Source organism: Calonectris borealis, chromosome 12 (assembly GCF_964195595.1).
Source record: "Calonectris borealis chromosome 12, bCalBor7.hap1.2, whole genome shotgun sequence".
Lineage (NCBI taxonomy): Eukaryota > Metazoa > Chordata > Aves > Procellariiformes > Procellariidae > Calonectris > Calonectris borealis.
In genome coordinates, this window is record NC_134323.1 from 7,505,457 (window position 1) to 7,524,890 (window position 19,434).

The 19,434-nt window shown below is 37.4% G+C and overlaps 1 protein-coding gene across 2 annotated transcripts in view; it reads right to left on the bottom strand.

Annotated features, from left to right (window-relative positions):
- Positions 1 to 5,986: 5,986 nt before the first annotated feature.
- TENT4B (terminal nucleotidyltransferase 4B) overlaps positions 5,987 to 19,434 on the bottom strand; it is a 43,511-nt gene continuing 30,063 nt past the window's right edge. Inside the window, exons 4-12 of one of the 2 annotated variants that reach the window (XM_075161199.1) lie at positions 18,707 to 18,827; positions 17,559 to 17,666; positions 14,128 to 14,256; positions 12,633 to 12,846; positions 11,652 to 11,778; positions 11,446 to 11,549; positions 9,516 to 9,562; positions 8,795 to 8,959; positions 5,987 to 7,464 (exon numbers count right to left, since the gene is read on the bottom strand). In XM_075161199.1, the coding sequence (XP_075017300.1) occupies positions 7,285 to 7,464; positions 8,795 to 8,959; positions 9,516 to 9,562; positions 11,446 to 11,549; positions 11,652 to 11,778; positions 12,633 to 12,846; positions 14,128 to 14,256; positions 17,559 to 17,666; positions 18,707 to 18,827 (1,195 nt within the window). In that variant the 3' untranslated portion in view covers positions 5,987 to 7,284. Of the gene's footprint in view, positions 7,465 to 8,794; positions 8,960 to 9,515; positions 9,704 to 11,445; positions 11,550 to 11,651; positions 11,779 to 12,632; positions 12,847 to 14,127; positions 14,257 to 17,558; positions 17,667 to 18,706; positions 18,828 to 19,434 lie in introns of both variants that reach the window. The other variant, XM_075161198.1, reaches the window with a different exon arrangement.

Sequence of the window (19,434 nt, forward strand, 5' to 3'; positions counted from 1 at the left end):
CTGTATTTGCCTATACTCTGAGAAGTTTGTTCTGGTTTTGATAGACCATCATGTGACTTTGTTCTCAGGAATTTAGAAGTACTTAGTTGTTAAATGTATTTATATAAAGCTCTTTGTGTAGGAAAGCAGATCTGGGTCAGCAAGAGCTGGCCATGGTGGTCTCTGACCCGTTTTGCCGGAGGAGGCGAAGGCTGCCTGTCTGTACAGCCGAAGGTGCCAGGGCAAGCCGCTGCACCAGCTCCTCTTTCTAGTAGCAGGTACTGCTCTTACTTGGCTTTTGACCCTACTAATATTGTTTAAACTTTTTTTATAGGCAACAAAATTCATTTTTCTCAGCTATAGCCTTAGAATAGTGGGATTCTGTGGGATTTAGGATGCGTAAGTGCAGGCAGTAGCTCCGCAATAAGTTACTACTACCTGAAGGTGCTGGTGTCTGCATACAAACAACATTATAAACCAGAAGCCTTCGAACTATCTTTTGTAGTCGGAGCGTGTTGCTTAGACACTGCGCAGAAGTGATTCACTAGATGGTACATACTCCAGCGCAGAGATACCTGACATTTTCAGTAGGTAGATTGCTTTATTATGTTCTCTCGATGGACAAAAGTTGATATCATAACATAGATTTGGGATGAATAAAAATCTTATAGAAAAGATTACATTATTTTATAAGTTATTCCTCCCTTGCACTGTCAAAAATTTTGGAAAGAAAAAGCAAACAAGCTAGCATTGAAGGAAGACAATATGAAAGATTTCTACCTGCTGTTGGGTTGATATTTCTAACTGAGAATGGTCTTTTCATAGTCAGTGATTTCCAGGCAACCACAAATGAGTTTGATTCAAGATCCACTATAGTGAAGAGGAAGAAAAAACCACCCAGCCTTTATCAGTCGCCTACTTATTGTGAGAATGAACAGCAGCCTTGTTTGGAAATAGGCCACAGAAGGAAGGAAATGCAAACAGCAACCATTAATGCCTATTTCACCTAAACCACATAATGTTATTGTTTTAAGAAAAATATTTCTTCATACTCCTCGTGCAACAATCTGTTGTATACAGACCAGCAAAGCGGATTTATTTGTTTGTTTGTTTGTTTGTTTTTTTAAGATGGGAGCTTTAAGTTCAAGAAAGATGTTGTGTTACATTGTCAGGCAGCATAAACAAGTAATTTGAACCAGGTTTATTTTCAGATTTCACTGTCATCAAATCTGGTACAGTAAATGAACTGTAGACCTGCGAAAATGCAGCTGAGAGCACAGATTACATTCTCTTAATAGCTATTCAGAAGCATTTGTTTGCTTAATGATCTTTCAGCTCAAGAGTCAAACATTGCTTCATACATAAGCAAAAGTAGTTTCATATGCCCATACAAGAGCATTTTTTTTTTATTTTAAACAAGCAAAACACTCACCAAATCTGCACCCATGATTTCCTCAGACTGCCTCCAGCACCACACAAATGCATTCTTTACAAGCCAGCTCTTGCATACAGCCAAGTGGTGTCTTCCTCAGGTGTTTTGTACTATGGGAAATTAGGATTTCATTATACAGAAGGATTAAAAAAAAAAAAAATCAGCCTAGCATCCAAACATTAGATTGTTGAATGATTTGCACAGAAACTAGCTTCAAATAAGGATGTATGAGGACATATTCCTACTTCAGCCTGCTAATGAGGTTTGTGATTTTTTATTTTTCTTTAAAAAGCAGCTGTAGCAGCAGGAAATATTCTTTTTAAAGCACTATCAATCTCCATCCCCTTCCTGCTTCACTATAGCCCGTTGGACAGGATTTGGTAAATGCCACATTCACCACCAGATCTCTGGGCCACAAAAAACAGGGTGGACAGTCCTAGGGTGGACTCAGGATTAAAAAAGGATTAGTAGACTCAATTCAGCAAGTATAAAATACCAAAAACCATCAGGATTAAAAAGACATCTTTTGAAGGACTCCTAGCAGGAGAGAGCGAAACTAAGACATACCAGTATCAGTCTAATTGCTGATAAACACCTTTGCAGCTATTTAAACTTGCTGCAGAACGTAGAAACCTTCAACATACTTCGATGGTGAGCAGGTTCGCCGCTCAGGTCATTCAGTATCTGACAAGCAGTAGCGTCCGAGCAAACTGACTCACCAGAAGACTCGCAGCACCTCCTTGTTCATGCGTCTTGGAAGGCAGAAAGATGGCATTCCTCCAAATGGCTTTTATGCGAAGGATCTCCAAGATTTCTTCTTTGTCTTCCCTTACTTATTTGTGTACATAAGTGATTTTCAGGATCCCATCAGCTTTTACCAATTAATTTACAGCAAAATAAATATTCATGTTCCTTTTTTTTCCAAGCTTCATAAATATCCAAGTTCACCACTGGTTGCACTGCAAGGAAGGAGCAAATGGGAACAGGCCATTTTTAAGGTAGCTACTGCCAAGAGAGAGGCCTGTTGAACTGTACCCCAACCAAGTCTATGGCCAAGGTGTCTAACAAAGGCACCACACTTCTGTTAGAAGTTTTTGGAGTCCACAAATCAATAAAATGGTCATGGTGGGGAAATCACTAAATATACTAAGAGTTAAAATCAAAGCTGTTCAAAATTAACTGATCTAAATTTCAGAGAGTAATCTAAAATGTAGATTAATTTGATCTAGCACTATCATGCTAAAATGCACAGGTAACAGCCACTTTCTGGGTCTTTTATTCTTATTTCCTTTTCAAGTAGATACTTGACACAAACTTTGGGCTTGTAAAGACCCAATAAGGCCATTTGCATTTTAATTCTTCTATTACTTAGGACATTGTTCATTAAGTAACTTGCAAAGGATTCTTGGTGTTGGATAATTTCTCTGGGTTCATCTCAATCATCTAAACAACAAACCTTTGAAGATTAGTTAATTAGGCTCAGAGCAAATTACTACACGGAGGAGCCCTGTAACTTTGGCACAGAAAAATCTACAACTGTGAGGTATTTAAGCACCACAAGAACTGCAAGGCTGGTTTCAACTTGTAGGTGAAACCATGAATACACGTCTGTCAGAACTGCTGGTAAATGACTCATGGAAATATAGTCAAGACACACATTTAGGTCACCACAACTGGAAAACATTTTTGAGGAAAACTTGTGGAAACACTACAAATTAGCTAGAAAACAAAGCTGTCAAATTTTGCACTTTCAAGACAAACATGTTTCAAGATATGGTGAACTTGATTCTTAGAAAATAATTTTGCATTGTTAAGCAAAAGAATCAAGTAAGTAATCACTACTTTTTGCGCTATCACAGTAGCTGGAATAATTAAATGTATTTTTTGCTACAGCCCCTAAATGGGTAAACATAGTTCCTTCTTGAGTAATTACATACTTTGTAATCTCCTATAGCTTTTAGTCTTCAGGAAATCAAGTTGGAGTCACACATTGTTTTAATACCTATGACTTTTAACAGCCATCAAGAAGTCGAATGGCTGGCTGCTTTTATTTACAATACATTTTCAAGAGAACACTATTTTCTAACCACTTGCTCCCATGTTAGGACGCACACGTCGGCTCCAGATATAAAATGGAAAAAGTCCAGTTTCAAAGTACATAAAAAAAAGAAAAAGCTGCCACCAGCCATTCTAAAGATTAAGTTCCAGGAAAACAAGTTTATTATAAACATTTAAAAACCTGAGCTGCAAATTCTGAGGAAGCTGCACAGAACATGGAGGTTGCTAAACAGAATCACGTCATGTCTCACAAACAGGAAGATTTACTTATATTTCAGCTTCTTTTCTGCCACAAGGTAGAAGACTGGCAATTAGGAAAAATTAATAAATACACAGCTTTTAACTATATACACCATTTGAACCATTCTTTAAAAAAAGTAAAAAAACCCTTAACAAATCAAGCTAATGTTAAACAGGAAGATATAAAAATATTTCAGCTTACTTATGTATTTCAGATGGGCTTTGGTAGACCACCAGCGGCAAGACTACAAGAACTTTCAGTATGTGTATGTCTCCCTACTGATTTATGCAAGGAAGGAAGATAACCAAAGTTAAGAACATGCTTTAGTAGTATCAACCGTGCTCCAGGAACTATGCTAAACTCGGTGCATAGCTGAAAGTAACTCAAATTAACTTTTGCCTATTTCTACAATGCCCTCCTCAGCGTGGCAGCTTTGAACGGCTGCTGTCCTGCAGCCGGAACACTACCGCTAACCCAAGTTCGGAAGGCAAAGTAAACAGATCCTTGCACAAGTTTCCTATGTATAGTGCAGAGGTAAGTTAGAGAAAAAGAATACATTAAGAACCCTTTAGAGGTGTGTATTCTTCCACTCATTCTCAGGCATACAGACTCTGCTGCAGCTCTCCTGGAAGGAAACACGGCAGACCAGGCCCGCTTGAACAAAATAAGCTTCCAAATTCCAGGCAGAGGGACCCAGCACTCAGCTGGGGAAGCACCCAGATACTACAAAAACGTTACAGAGTGCCTTGAGTATCTGCTCTTTCTACAGTACTGTGAAGGAAAAAACAGGGTAAGTGTCAAGAATGGTGATAAACTGCAGTAGTTAGATTAAACATTTATTTTTCATATATTCACAAAATCTTCACAAAAGTTTTGAAACTCAAAAAGGAATTAGACGAGTCAAATACAGAGATGAAATGTACAAGACAAATGAGCAGGCAAACTAAAAGGTCTTGAAAGTATTTTACTTCAGATTGAAAAATGAACAGTTCAACTGTTCTGTTTAAATAAAGATTTGCAAGATATACAGTATTTTATGAATACAATGCTGGTCATTTGAGGCAATGTAAAACACCTCAATTTTTCCTTCATGCTTTTTTTTTCTTTTTTTTTTTTTTTTTTTTTTTTTCTTTTAGAAAGATACTGTTTACCAAAAAGAAACTTGAGCAGTCCAGGAAAAGCTATTTTCCATTAAATTTATGAAAACCATAAATTGAGGCAAACCTAAGATTCCCAATGGAATCAAGATTATCTTCCCGCTACCACCACCTTAAAATTATCACATGCTTATTGGAACACTAATATCTGCACCCTAAGAGTACATTTGCTTTCAACGATGAGGGTGATTCTTTTAAAAACACTTCAGTGTGGTAAATGCGATACAGATCTTTGCAAGTATTAAGTTTTGGAACAGTTTTGCTAATAGCAGCTAACAATACTGGATTAATATAATTTATAAATAATTGTTCCCTAAGCGGTGAACATAAGTCTACACATTCACAATAATCTAAAACAAAATAAATACTGTGATTATGCATAATGTGGTACAACTTTTACTAGTTTCTATGAACAAAAGCTCAACATATGTTGATAAAATTATCTGATCAAATTAAAATATGAATCTAAAATTTAAAAAACCATTGTCAAATTAACATCACTTAAGCTTAGTGTCTGAGTAAATGTTATGACTTTCCATATTTTTGGAATATATATATATTCTTTTTTGAAGTAAAAGACTAACACATTGAAAATGTCTATTAATTTAAGTGATGACATCAGTTCTGGTCTTATTTTAGCATTATTTTACTTTAAAAATCATTGCACTCATTAGTGCCCATTAAAGGTCAGGTTGGTCTGTAGTATTCTGTAAATGTATATAAAAAAAAGTTTCTAAAAGCTAATAGTACTTTTTATAAAAGCATCATCTCCAGAACAGCTGCATTAAATACAGCCACGTATGCCAAGTACGGACTTTCCTCTTTAAAGAAATATGTGAAAGTAAATGCCACTTAACTTTCTACCACTGAAGTGTCCCAACTCCTGTTCCAAGCTATGCCTGTGAGTGTAATTACACACTGAATTTGCATTCATGGCATCAAAGTTACTGCAACCTAGACTTGTAATGCAACTGAACCAGACAAATGCGGAGTTTAAATTAAATGATAACTAGGTCAATGAAGAAATACTATGAGATATGAAAAGTTTGGGTCTTTAAGGCAATACAAAATATATTTAATTATTTGAACTTGTTTTGGTTTTTTTTTTTTTTAAAATAATTAAGTGTAAATATAAAAATGCCTAAGAGGGGAGTGAGAAAAAAATACTTCAGTTGTAAAATTTACTTAAAGCTTCAACAGTTATCATATCCTACAGGAGTTAGCAAAAATATAAAAGACAAAAAAACCCAGACCTGGAAGGGGGAGGGAAGGCACAAACAAAGAGGCGTGGGATTAAAGCAGCCCAGGAATGCAAACATCTGTAACAAACTGAGTTTTGTTGTTTGTTTTTTTTAAAAACGGGGGAAGAAAAAAAAAAAAGAAGAAGAAAACAATCACCACTACCAACCAAACAAAAAACCCCCAATTGGCTTTGTATTTCTTTAAAAAACCAGGAAGGGTCGGGGAGAGACCACTAAGGGGAGGAAGAGAAGGATGCAACTATAAAACCCCATTGCCTGAAATGATGGCACTCTAGAAAACAAGGTGAAGGTTACTTCTCCGAGATGACAAGCTCAGTGTCTACACAAAGTACATGTACACTTTATACAAATGAAAAACTTCATTTGCCACCATAAACCTTTCTTTCAGAGGAACAGCTTTTGCAGATCAAATGTTCTATTAAATCTTTTAAATGCCAAGAAAAGAAATTCTGAGCAATATAACTAGTAATGTCTCTTTATATGGATGTTAAGATGACAATTCAGATTATTTTCCAAACTAATCCTGAGAAAAATTTATGTTTACAATTTAAACAGTAATGTTATGTAAAAAGTATTAACAAATCCACTATTACAAATGTCAGTTTTCCTATATGGTCATCTATATATACACAATAAAATGGTAAGTATATGCAAAAATAATAAAAAAATCATGCACAAATTACTTTCACCTTTAAAGGCTGGGTTTCCCTCAAAATACAATTTTTTGCCTTTTTTTCCTATTTTTTTGTGTTTTATTTGTTACCACCCCCTAGACACACTGAGTACTACCTCTACAGGTCAGCATGAGCTGATGGGAAATACATTTATTTTACATTCAAGCTTTTATATCCTAAATGACCCTGTTGTAGCATATGACTTATCAAATGAGCAGCCTTTTTCCTCTTTTTTTTTTTTAAATTTTTTTTTTCTTTTTAAATTTTTTTCCTTTTTTTTTTCCTTTTTTTTTTTTTTTTTTTTTTTTTTGCAGTGATCAATCTTCATGATCCGTTCCGTGGCGAGCTGGGAAAAAAAAAATGCAGTTGCTAATCAATGTCTGAACAGTCTGAAGCTCCGGAAGAGATCCAAGGAGTCACTATCAAACTATCCTGTAGCATGAGATCATTGCACACAGAAGAACAGTCATAAAATAGGCAACTATCTACAAAGGTCCGAAAGGGCCGCATCCCTCTTGTGTTTCCTCTTTTTGCCGTGGAAAAACTGATGGTGTGATTTGCTGCCTTGATGTTGTTTGTTTGTGACTGAGGTACCGTGGCTTGAGTTTGTTGGACCTTGGAAGCCTTTGTTAGAAGAGCGAAATAACCGTGCGGATCCATGCTGTAAAAGAAAGAGAACATGGTAAATCAGTGCTGGAAGGAAAAAAGCATGGCAATTACACAACCCTATTTCTGGATAATGAGGACGTTAACTCATGAAAGTGTCACACTTGGAAAAACTGATATGGCAAAAGAAGCCAGGCCATTGATTAGACAGCAGCACAGTACCACGAATCTTTCACTTTGGTGGTTGCAAACAAATATTCAACTCTAGACCCAAACCCATGCAGGTCAAGAGAGAAGAGCAGAGAACTTTGAATTTCGAAAAGGATAGAACTGTTCTATCGCTCCTACTTCGCAAACATCAAACAAGTGTTTTACAGAAAACAGAAGTCCATAATCCAAGACGACAGATGAAGATTGCTCAAATCTCATCTTCTGTGCAAAATTAAGACAACATTCTTTTAAGACTAGGATTAATTCTATACTACATCTTTTTACAGATGTAGCGTCTCTCAGATGGCGCATATTCACGTTCCAGCACCAGAATTAGCTCTGTGTAATAACACAAACATACATTCATGGTACATCCAACGCCTAGTTTATAAACTGTCTCATTACTAGCTAGAGATAGATCATCAGCAAGGGGGAGGTAGCAAGTCTTCAGAATTACTTTTCAGGAATAATATTCCAGAAGATTCCAGACTACTTTTCATACATTAAAGAAGTCCTAAATTCTGAAAAAGTATAAAAATTTAAACTGCATACATCCAAAGTATATTGTATATAGAGGCATATAATAATTCCAGATTACTGCATTGTCATAGAAGCTTTCCTCAATATGAGAAATCCCCTGAATGCATAAGCTCTGGTAGGTCTCATCATAAAGATGTCTTTAGGGGGAAATGAGAGGCAATTTCATGTATCAGCAAGGAATCTTCATCTCCCTTAATGAAAGACAGTTCAACAAGTATCAACAGTTAACAGAGCAGCCAGTCATAGATTTAAACATACATTTTTGCTAACTGTTTTTCAGTAAGCGTAGGCAAGTCTCATTAGTTCTCAAATTCTGCAGTAAAGACTGGACTGACAAGCTTTTTGCAAAAGGGAAAAATGGGTGCGACACAGCTGTATACTTCTGGCAAATCTGGATTTCCCAAAATGAAATCAATCCGATTTCATCTGTTTTAAGGCTGTTGTAAACTCATCTCTGTAAGCTAAACAGAGAACCAGGTGATTTTAGTTACAATCAATGCTCAAAGCTTTCTAGTGGGATAAAGGGGAGGAGAAAAACGCAGTGTTTCCTTTCCAGAACAAGCTACCCTTCCACGGAGGGCATGTGTAATATTCAAATAATCTATACAGTTGTTGTTTCCAAACATTTCACAAACCTGAGATTTGTTCGTGTTGCTGGATGTATTGGCTGCTTGGCTATTTTGTGTTTTCCCACTTGACTGGGAGGATTCCAGTGACACTTCTTGTGACCCCACTCTGTTTGTAGTAGACTGACGACAACTCAATTGTTTAGAGGTTTTGCAAGGTGTTCCATCAGAATCCTTCAAGAAAATGTAGAGTATTAGTGAGTTTTTCTTAAGAGTAAGTGAGTTTTTCTACAAGTGAGTTTTTCCCTTAAAAATAAAGCTAGCAGTGGACAAAAGTTAAAACGTGTTTATTTTATTAGATACTAAAATTCTTTCAATCCAGAATTCTTACTGAGTAAAACAGACAGATTTAAAAATGTATCGATGCATGATTCTGATTTTGGGATCTGTCTTTTATTTTTTAAATAGAATTCCCAAACAGATTTTTTTTAAGGCTTTTCTTTTTTTTTTTTAAAAAGCATATGGCTTACCAATCTTTTTTTTGAAATAGAGTTTTCCCGCAGAAAAGAGGGCTATGTAACTTTGTATCTACTGTATTCACTTTCTACATGTGTTGCATCAAAAACATTCTGCAACTTACATGTGTAGAAATTGCATGAGAGGTAACATCTTATGCAAGTTAGGATTCTGGATGAAATAACTAACTAGGATTCCGAGCTTTCCAAATGTATTCTGTGGCAATACAAATCAGGAAAAGAAACCAAACAAACTGAAAACCTCCAGTACTTACTACATCACTAGAGCTGGACAGTGTAGACGACGATGATGATAAAGGACCTGATGAAGAATTTGAAGAATGTTTACTAAGTGTTTCTGAAGTTTTATTTCTAGGTTTTCCTAGTGCTTCATTCTCTTCAGCAAGATTATTGTTGCACTTGTCTAGCTGCTGAGTATCTACTATCAAGGTTACTCCATTACCTATTAAAAACAAAATAGAAGCATCACCACACATTAACACATAACTGCTAAAATAAGTTGCTTTTTTTTTTTTAAATATACCCACTCAGGTATTATACATCTATTATATCCAGCAGGACATGTACAGACATCTCCACACATACATACTTTTAATACATGCAGGCACATGTGTGCATGTGTTTGTACATAGGTACTGCATGCAGCAAGCCAACACCCCACAGAGGGTGTGGGGATTTTCTGACAAGATCCATTAATGTACACCATGAAAACCACCAAGCATCACCCACAGCTCAAGACGGAAATTGGAGAGATAAGACATGGCAGAAGGTAGTAAGAGCTCAGATGTGCTGCTTAATAACACGACACACTTCAACAGCACTCAAATACATAGGTTTAAATTCTGTTCCTATACGCCCAATACTCATCAACCCCCATTTTTCTTCTCTTGGAGCTGCTAGGGCCGTAAGAACTCCAAATAAGTCTGGTTGCTTTGTATGATACTCTGCATTGAAAATACGAGGTACAGAACTCCCATCCCTCTCCAACTGCTACCTTAATAAAAAAAGAAGAACCAGAACTTAAATCTAAACTAAATCTACACGACAACCACTGTTACTGTCACCATTATCTTCCTGATAAAGGGTTATTTTTATTTTTTTAATTACATAAGACACCTAGAAGTTATCTCTGATATATAATACACATTTGTTGCTCCAATAGCTGTATTTGTATATAGAGTTTAATACATACATCACAATAGGTAGCTAATTATTACTCTGGAGCTTGCGGGACTGAACCATGGTTGTCTGCCACTAGCATGGGACGGCAGTGCCACAAGGGTCTACAGATAAAACATGAATGGCCAAGAAGCACATTCAATTTACAAGGACAGTGAGGGAAATCACTAACAAATGCTTTAAAACCAAATAAACAAAATCCCCACCTAGCCTAAAGACTGGGTAGTTGTGTCATCTTCTCTGATTAATCCCTAACAAGAGAAGGTTCCAAGTAGCTAACATTCTAAAATTAATTGCAGAGCATTAAAAATAATTTTAATTTGAAAACTCCCAGCCAGCAGATACACCAACACCAAAAGAGGGTGGCAACTGGCTGGTGGAGTCAGAAGACGGGCAATGAAAATAAAGATGATTTTAAAGGGCATTTTCAGCACGTTCTCTGGCTAGATTTTGTGTGTTTCCATTTGTCAGTAACAAGAATTATGATATTTCAGGATTTCTGTTTTAAAGACTTATTCCACTTATATGGTCAATCCTGGTTTAAATATTGCTTCCATACACGTACAATATGTTAAACTTTAAAATGAAAAATAAAAGAACAATGGAGGGTAAGGATTTAGATTTAAACTAGCATTTTCAGTATTTCTTCTTAAAACCTTGTCCACATTGAAAGGACAAAGGAAGTGTGACAGTAATAACATGTGTAATTTAAATGGGAAGTTTCTCAAAAGCCTCCTTTTGCATGCCAGCACTCTTTACAGACCTCTCTGTTGACCAAATCTATGGCAGTAGAATAAAGATGTTGTGGTGTAGCCTTTTTGTTTTTGTACAAATCTAAATTTTCTGGATGAGAACACAGGAAAAGTCCATCACTACTGAGCAAAAAAGTAAATTCATATTAAGATGCATACATTGCCTTATGTGGGGCAAAAGCTACACTAAAACTTAAATGATCAAAATATGCAGGAAGTTTCCTACTATCAGCCATGCTTAGTCACAACTTACCATTACATGAAGACTCTGTCCTACTTTGCATTCCCCACTGCTTTGATATCCAGTCTCTGTAGGTGGCCACCTCTTGCGTTACTCTAATTATTCTACCTAATATACTGTAAACCAGGGAAAAAAAAAACCAACGCCACCACAATTAATTTTTAGGTACACAAAAATATGAGCAATTAATGTCTGAGATTTAGAATCATAAAACTTACCTTTCAGTTTCATTGTTAGGATAGTATTTAGCTATTGGGGAAACTGCATGGCTCAAAACAACATAGGCATAATCAAAAGCCTGTTTCACTTGCATGGCACCGTAGGAACTCCTCCCAACATCATTACCTTAAAATAAGAATATAATTAAATAAATAAACAAACTGTGGTTACCTCCTTTCAGACACGAGACAGTAATATTTCCTTAAGTTCCAACTCACTGCAGTTACTTCTTGTGGAATAGAAGAGGATTAGTGAATCATAAATATTTGAAAGAGCTTAAAAGACCTATAGATATTTACATGTACAGAAGTCTAAAATGGCAATTCTCTGGGTAAAAGTGCAACACATGAAGAAAAAAAATAAATTCATGCACTGCATATATTACACATACAACAGAACTATCCTGGATGACATTTTTTTAGATCAGAAATATGTTAACTCTTTTCTATGAACAGCACTTGACTCACCATTTCAGAAGCCACACGTTCAAGAAAACAATCAACCTTAACATAAATGTAACAGTACAGAATGAAACCACTACGTATTTATGTGGCTTCACAGAATCAAACAGGAGAGCATCGATAAGAGTATAAGTACACTATAAGGTGCAACTGCGATACAAGCAAGCACAAGCTTGAAAGGGGCCATGCGTACACAGGGGTACATCTAGCCCACACTCAGGCCCATGCTGCTGTAGTGTTACCGCTGTTACCACAGCCGTAGACGTGGTTTGGCGTGCCCTCTCACACCCTACCTCCTGACTGCAGAACAGGCGTGCTCTCGGGTGACGCCGTAACTTTTGCTAGGAACACGTCTTACAGAAAATCATTGTGTTCTGAGTGCATCTTGTGTTCATAGACATGAATGAGGTGTTTCGGTTTGGGTTTTGCTATGCTATTCTTTGATTTAACGCCTCTGGATTAAGCATTCCCCTAACTTTTTTCTTAGTCAGTATGTTAAATCTTGGTTTATGAGGATACCTGGCTGTAATGGATCTTCGATATACAGCATTGATGGTCTGTAGCCATCCAGCATGCTTTTTTGCACTTCATCCTTGGCAACATAAGAGCCACCATCCTTTATTCGGATTCCAGTCTTCAGATAATTGAAGTGACGTCCATATAATTCAAAAAACTCTATTAAAAGAACACCATAGTTGGCATTGGGCATACAGGCATCTTCCCTGGGATGCAGCTATTATGAAGAGAGAAAAAAAATAATTTTCTTAAGCTTCAAGTTTCAAGTGCCTTTAAGTGCCTTTTCTTTTTCACAGCAAACGTGTCTAAATACAATAATAAATAATAATAAAACGTAATATATAAAGCAAACGTCTAAATACAGTATTTTTCCTTGATAAAGCAGTTTTGCATCTTTAAAATAAGATGCTATCAAAACTTTTATAAACTAGTTACCTCTTAAAAATAAAGCTGGCAAGTATTAATGTTTTTGTATTGGAACTTTCAGCTTAATAAGTGAACTTCCAACACTAATGGCAGGGTTCTTGTGAAAAAGCAAAGATATTTGCACATCACAAACCTGGGTTTGCAATACAAATACAGGCTTTTAATGTACACAGCTATATAAATGATTCCGTCTACTGTTAGGTATGCAGCCTGAGAGATTATGAACAAAACCAGTTCATAATTGTAACAAATACAAAACTTGACTTCTTTTTTTGCAGTAGCAAATAGTCAATATCAGAAAAAAACTGGGGTTAGGAGAGATTTTGGTTTCTTTCAAAAAGATATGCCTGTTGCCTTCCTTTCTTTTGTGCTCAGCAGGCAACTGTAATAGCACTCAGCAAACACCGAGCTCCAGTTCAAGGCTCAGGTTTAAAAGTAACTACAATCTGGAAAAATACAGACATACACACACACACACACACACAGAGTTATACAATAACATTTAGTACAAGAAAAAGAACGAGGTTGATAAAGCCAGAACTCAGCTACTTCATATTTCCACAGGATTTGTCTCCCCCAGGCACAACAATATAGATCTAGCTCATGCACTTTGTTCTCTTAGATTTAAGAGAAAGTTGTAAAACACATTTATTGGACATCAGCTTCAAAACTGAGGCAAACAAGAAAATTCCATTGCATTCATCAAAGCACATACAGGGTGCATGACCTGGATAACAAGTGTTATAAAGGACAGCTGCATCTAACACTAAGCTACGCAGCTTGTTCCAAATAAGTTACACAATAGTCAAGTTACTTTACCATGAATGACACATGTGCCTGGTATACAGGCGTATACTTGGACACACCAAGGGATGTTCCAAATATCTCTAACACCAAAAGTACCAGTGTGGGAGAAAGAACAGAAGAGAGGTGGGATGTGTCCGTTTTTAAATGAAAAGGGGGTGCAAAACCACAAACAGGATAGTTTAAATGATTAAATTTAAGGACTGATTAAATTCCTTCTTAATGTAATGTCCTTTTGCACCAAATCAATAGATTTCATTAAGCTTACCTGAAGGAAACTGACAGCCATTAAAAAAAGACTATAAGAACCGATTCCACCTGTAAATACTTCATTAAGGTCCCTCTGCAACAGGAACTGTTTCAATACTAAAACTAGATACGGTAATACAGGATATTTCTGAAAGAGAAAAACAAAGGTGTTAGGATACTGTGACGCATATATACAATTGATGCTAAGAAAGCATATTGAAGCTATCTGTTAATACGTTAAGTCTCAAAACTAAGTATAATTCTAACTTACTATTTTTAGTAACAGGGGAGAAGCCAAGTGCTCTGCCTGTGATCAAGACAGTTATTTTACCTCTTAAACTCCGATGGCAGATATTAACAATAGAAAAAAGTTATTACCTCATAAAATCAGAATGATTTTGTATGAATACATAAATACACTTGCTTTTCTCATACAAGTGAAAAGGAAAGCAAAGGAAGAACTATGGAGATATCCACGTCTCTAACAAAACCTTCCTGCTACAACCAAGGTGATATCCCAAAGTGGACTGAGACTTCTGTCCTGCAAGTACTTCAGATGCCCAGAGTTCAAAATGTTCCTTCAAAATTACACCAAGACGACATTTTAAAGGAGCCAAATACTTACCTTTGGGTAACTGGTCCTTCAATAGGTTTGTCCGCATGGATTCCCTTAGAGGCGTGCATACGCTGCACGTGCGGAGAACATGGACCTTTTGGACAGCAGTGGAGGCTGGGGCTATGCCTGCACTCTGTACATCCCCTCAGAGGGGAGGGGGCAAAAGAGGCTCGATAGCATCTCTCCTTTTCTCAACACAGAGCTAAAAAGTTCCTTAGTGTCAGAGAAGAGATGTGGATCATGGTATCTGTGATTGCAAAACATGAAAGGGAAAAGAAGAATTTCTCCAAGAACTTCTCTGCACGAGTCTTACGGTGAGCATCGAGAGCCCTATTTAACTGAAGATCTCAAGATCACCTTTTTGAACTTTAAGAACTTACAGTCACAAGCTGAAGTGTTGAGTATCAGTATATACCAAAATTGAAAGACAGGATTTTTCTCAGGAAACTGCAAACCCTTAATTAAGGCTTCAGCTGCCACAGACATCTTAAGTAAACTGGATGAAGAGAAACAGGCATTTCCAAGGCTACCATTGAACACGACACCTCCGTTAGGTATTCAAAGTTAGGTGGGACAAAATAAGACGCAAGAGAATGCCCTGCAAGTGTTTTATAGAGAGATCCTCAAGAACACCAACGAAGTCACTTGGCAAGTACCCATCAAGTTTTCTCCAAGTTAAACAAACGACCCTCCACGGTAGCGTAGCCATTACCTGCCGTGTGTCAGGGCCGAGTGCCACCTCTCCCCGCCACACCAGGCTCAGCCGCCCGTGCTCAAGGCCAGCTCTGGTACGGCACAGCTCCATGGCCTTGGCTTGGGCTGCTGGGAGAACAGCCGGGTGGGAAAGCGCCATGTGGGAAGCCTGGCTGGGAGTCCCCCCACTTCGCTCGAGAGCTGCTTTTCACCTCAGCTGTTCCCCTTGGTGTCCGCCCGAGCCACGCTGCTGCGCACTGATGCTGGCCTGACCCTACTCCTGACCCTAAGCACTGCCTTGGCATCCTCAGCCTCCACCCCCTCGCTGGGGACTTGTCTCCAGCCGCTGGCCGGACTGTGAGCCGACCCCGACGGTCCCCAGACCTGCTCTGCTCTTCGGGTTGGGGAACCGCGGGGCTGCAGCCCTGTGCCTGCCCGGCTGCCACACGCAGCTCCCGCTCTCTCCCCAGGGGCACAGCTGCTCTCGCCGTGCCCCGACCCAAGGCCAAAGTGTCTCCAAAGGCTTAACAAATAACCTGGGCAACAGGAACACACCAACGCTTTTTTCTTTTTTTTAAGCGCACAAAAACGCCTTCGGGCTCTCAAGAGATGACTACCTCCTGTCTTGAAATTAAGAAGCACATAGGCAATTTCTGGCAAGTATGCAGGGCTTTATGGACTTACCCAAAAATAAATGTATATGTGGAGTGTAACAGAAATACAGCTCCTGTTTTGTGGCAGAAAACCAAACACAGACAGTCTGTCCACCACACGGCAATGCGACAACGCACAGGATGTAAAAACTGAAGTTAGCTACCAAATTCCAGGTAGGCATCTTACGACAGAGAACGTGGGCATCCTCCTTCCCCAACAAGGAGCTACATAGCACAAAACTATTGGTCTTGATTTAGCACCAAGGGGTTGGCCACCACAATCGACTTCTGTTCCTCAGATAGAGGCTGAGGGAAGACCCATGCCACCCTCTTACTCTGAAGGTGGAGGCAAGAGGCCTCACCAGCACAAGGTTTAAGCAGAAGGTTTATTTAAGCACACAGGTGAGACTACGCAGACAAGAACTCAGACTATTCTACTGAAATTAAACTAAGACAGAGATTTTTCTCCTGCGTCCTTCTACAGGTTAAAGAAATAGACACTCTAGAAGCAAACTGAGCTACTTTCATACTTGCTACTAAACATACATAAAAGAACTGAAGATTAACAAGTTGAAGGCCATACATTCAACTCATCAGCAATTGAAAATCCCCCAAAATTTGGAAGACTTCTTGCAATTCGATGCCATTATTAAAGCAGATATACATGATTTCTAACCCTTAGGATTGAAAGTAAAGTGCTTGCTTTATTCAGATTTACGGAGTTTTCTAAAGGAGTTTTACTTGTCTAACTATTGAAATACTTTGATTCTCCTGATGTCCATTAGTTTGGTTAAAAAAACAAAGCAGTTAGTAGAACAGTAATACCTAAGCACTTAAGTGAGACTGAACTGCACTTCATCTCCCTACACAGAACATGAAAATTCAATCCAAGAAAAATTTTCTATTGCCTTTATGAGACATTTACTACAATTGTCCAATGCACTGAATAGGGGAAGGGAAGGAAAGAAAAGGGTGTAACGATACTTCAAAACTTAAATACAAAAGCTCATTAATCCTAACAAAATGATCCTATATATTAAACAAAAATAACTGCAATGTATCTATGATACAGGTATTAGTGAATCCCTGAACAATAACTTACTAAATTTAACTTATTCTACTTAATTAGCATTTGTATGCTGAAACAATATTCAATCTAGAACAAGATTATTCCTACTTTCTGCAGGAATGTGTGGTGATTACTAATTTTAAGTTCAAGGAACCACAGTTACAAGAGCAGAACATTTAAGACAGGTATTAATGTATTTTCCTTAGTCATAGTATCATTATGACTTCTCCATACTTTCTTTATACGTTTTCCTACCTTCATGCCTTTTAGGGCAATATATCTAAAACCTAAGAATGTCACATAACAATATCAGACAGCAAAAAATAACAGAGAGTGAAAGCGTATCTCTAGTAAGGATGCAGTCAAAGTAATACAGAAAATCAAATTAAGTCATCAAATATTCAGCTCTGTTGCCTAACCTTGATAAAATCTTTGATGAGCTGGGCTGCTTTAACCCCGTTCTGTACGTTAAAGCTTATATCAACTTTTACTTCAGTGAAGGAATCTGTCAGTTTAATAATAGGTACCTGCAAAGGAAAGACAGATTAAGTCAATACAGATTTCCAAGACACATTTGGTTTCATTCATACTTATACGCACCAGTAAAACTGAAACGTTTTATGTATTTGTAGAGAGGACGTCCACAGAGAAAACAGGACTCCTGTCTATTTATGAACTCACTCTCCTTGTCAATCTGTTTACATAAACTTTGCTTTTCTAACTCATAAATGCTATTTTCAATTTACTATCCTGTTTAACAGAACTTCACACTTCATCTTCAAATTCATTTTAAATTGCTTTAGTCAGTTCCTGGTGCAGAAGCATTGTTCTAGTGGGAAAAACAAACACCAGAGGGAGACAAACACTTAAGAAATAAACATAAATGGTAATAGAGAGATCTTCTTAAGAAAAGACACACTCATGTCATTGCGGGTAATTGATTCCTCATCAAAATTATCTTCAAACAAGAGGCACAAGATATTGAGAGCACTCTGACATATTTCCACCTGAGTGGTTTCCAAATTACTTCTCCCTACTAATAATAGCCATCAATTAGACACCTGTTTAAACCCCAACACTCTTACATACTCTTACAATTAGCAAAAGGTAGGAAGTTATAATGGAATTAATCCTATCCTGCGCAAGACATACCATTACATATTTATACAAGGCTGTACTTATTAATTCTATGTGAAAATGCATTATGTCTGCTTACTTGGAATAAGAAAAAATAAATAATTTACTTATGTACAAACTTGGTCCAGAAATTCACAAGTCTAATCACATTAATTCACAACAATGACTAGTATAACCTCACTTAAAAGCAAGTGTATGTTGTGCAGTACAGAAAATCCGATGATTTTCCCAAACAGTGCTTCTGTTGGAGCACTATCAATTATTTTGTCAGTTATAAAAACCGTACTAAATAAAAAGGTTCTATTGGTTCTATTTCAAATTTATATACGAAACAGTTTCTGCTTATGAAAATTAATCCTTTTAACCAAGATCTTTCTTTGATTAGAAATTTAGCTTAGAACAAGGAAATACCCTCTTCCCCCAAACTTACAGTTGCTTTATCTAAAACCTTCACTGAGTTTTCATCTGCTACATTGTGCTTTCTAAGAGCTTCTTCCAAGGTCCAAAGAGGTAAAGTCTCCCATTTTCCAAACACAACTAAATCAATATCACTGAAATGGAAAGAAAATATAGATTTATTTAAATTAAAAGACCAATAAACTCAAAAGATAAACAACTGACATCCACACATAACTAAAATAAAGCTGACAGAATGTAGCTTAATCAAATAATTTCTTCTTAATTTTCTCAGGAAAGGGGTGAGGATGAACTCTTACACTTGAGGAAATACAGAACATTTCAGGTTACCAAATGGGAGGGGTACGGATACACATACAAATCAATTGGGTTGCAAAGCCAGAGATCAGTCTCCTCAGGCCACGCTGTCAGCAGAGAGGGATCAGCGTCTCCAGAGTGCTTCAGAGCAAGAAATTAATTTGTTGTGAATACCACCTTTGGGCTGTATTAATCAGTAACGCCGATTTAACAGTCTGTCACTGAAAGGGAAAGTCCTGTTCCCCATCCTCTACTCCCAGATGCTTGGCACTGTTCCTTCCTTTACTCTAGGTCTGGTATTTGTCTGATCCACAGCAAATCAATTCAACATATTAATGGGCCTGGCAGAAACCAACTCCCCCCACCCCTTTAAAAAAACCCCAAAACATTCTGGGGTGATTTCCTGCTTCTTTGCAACTCAAAGTTGGTTTTCTGGGTGATCAG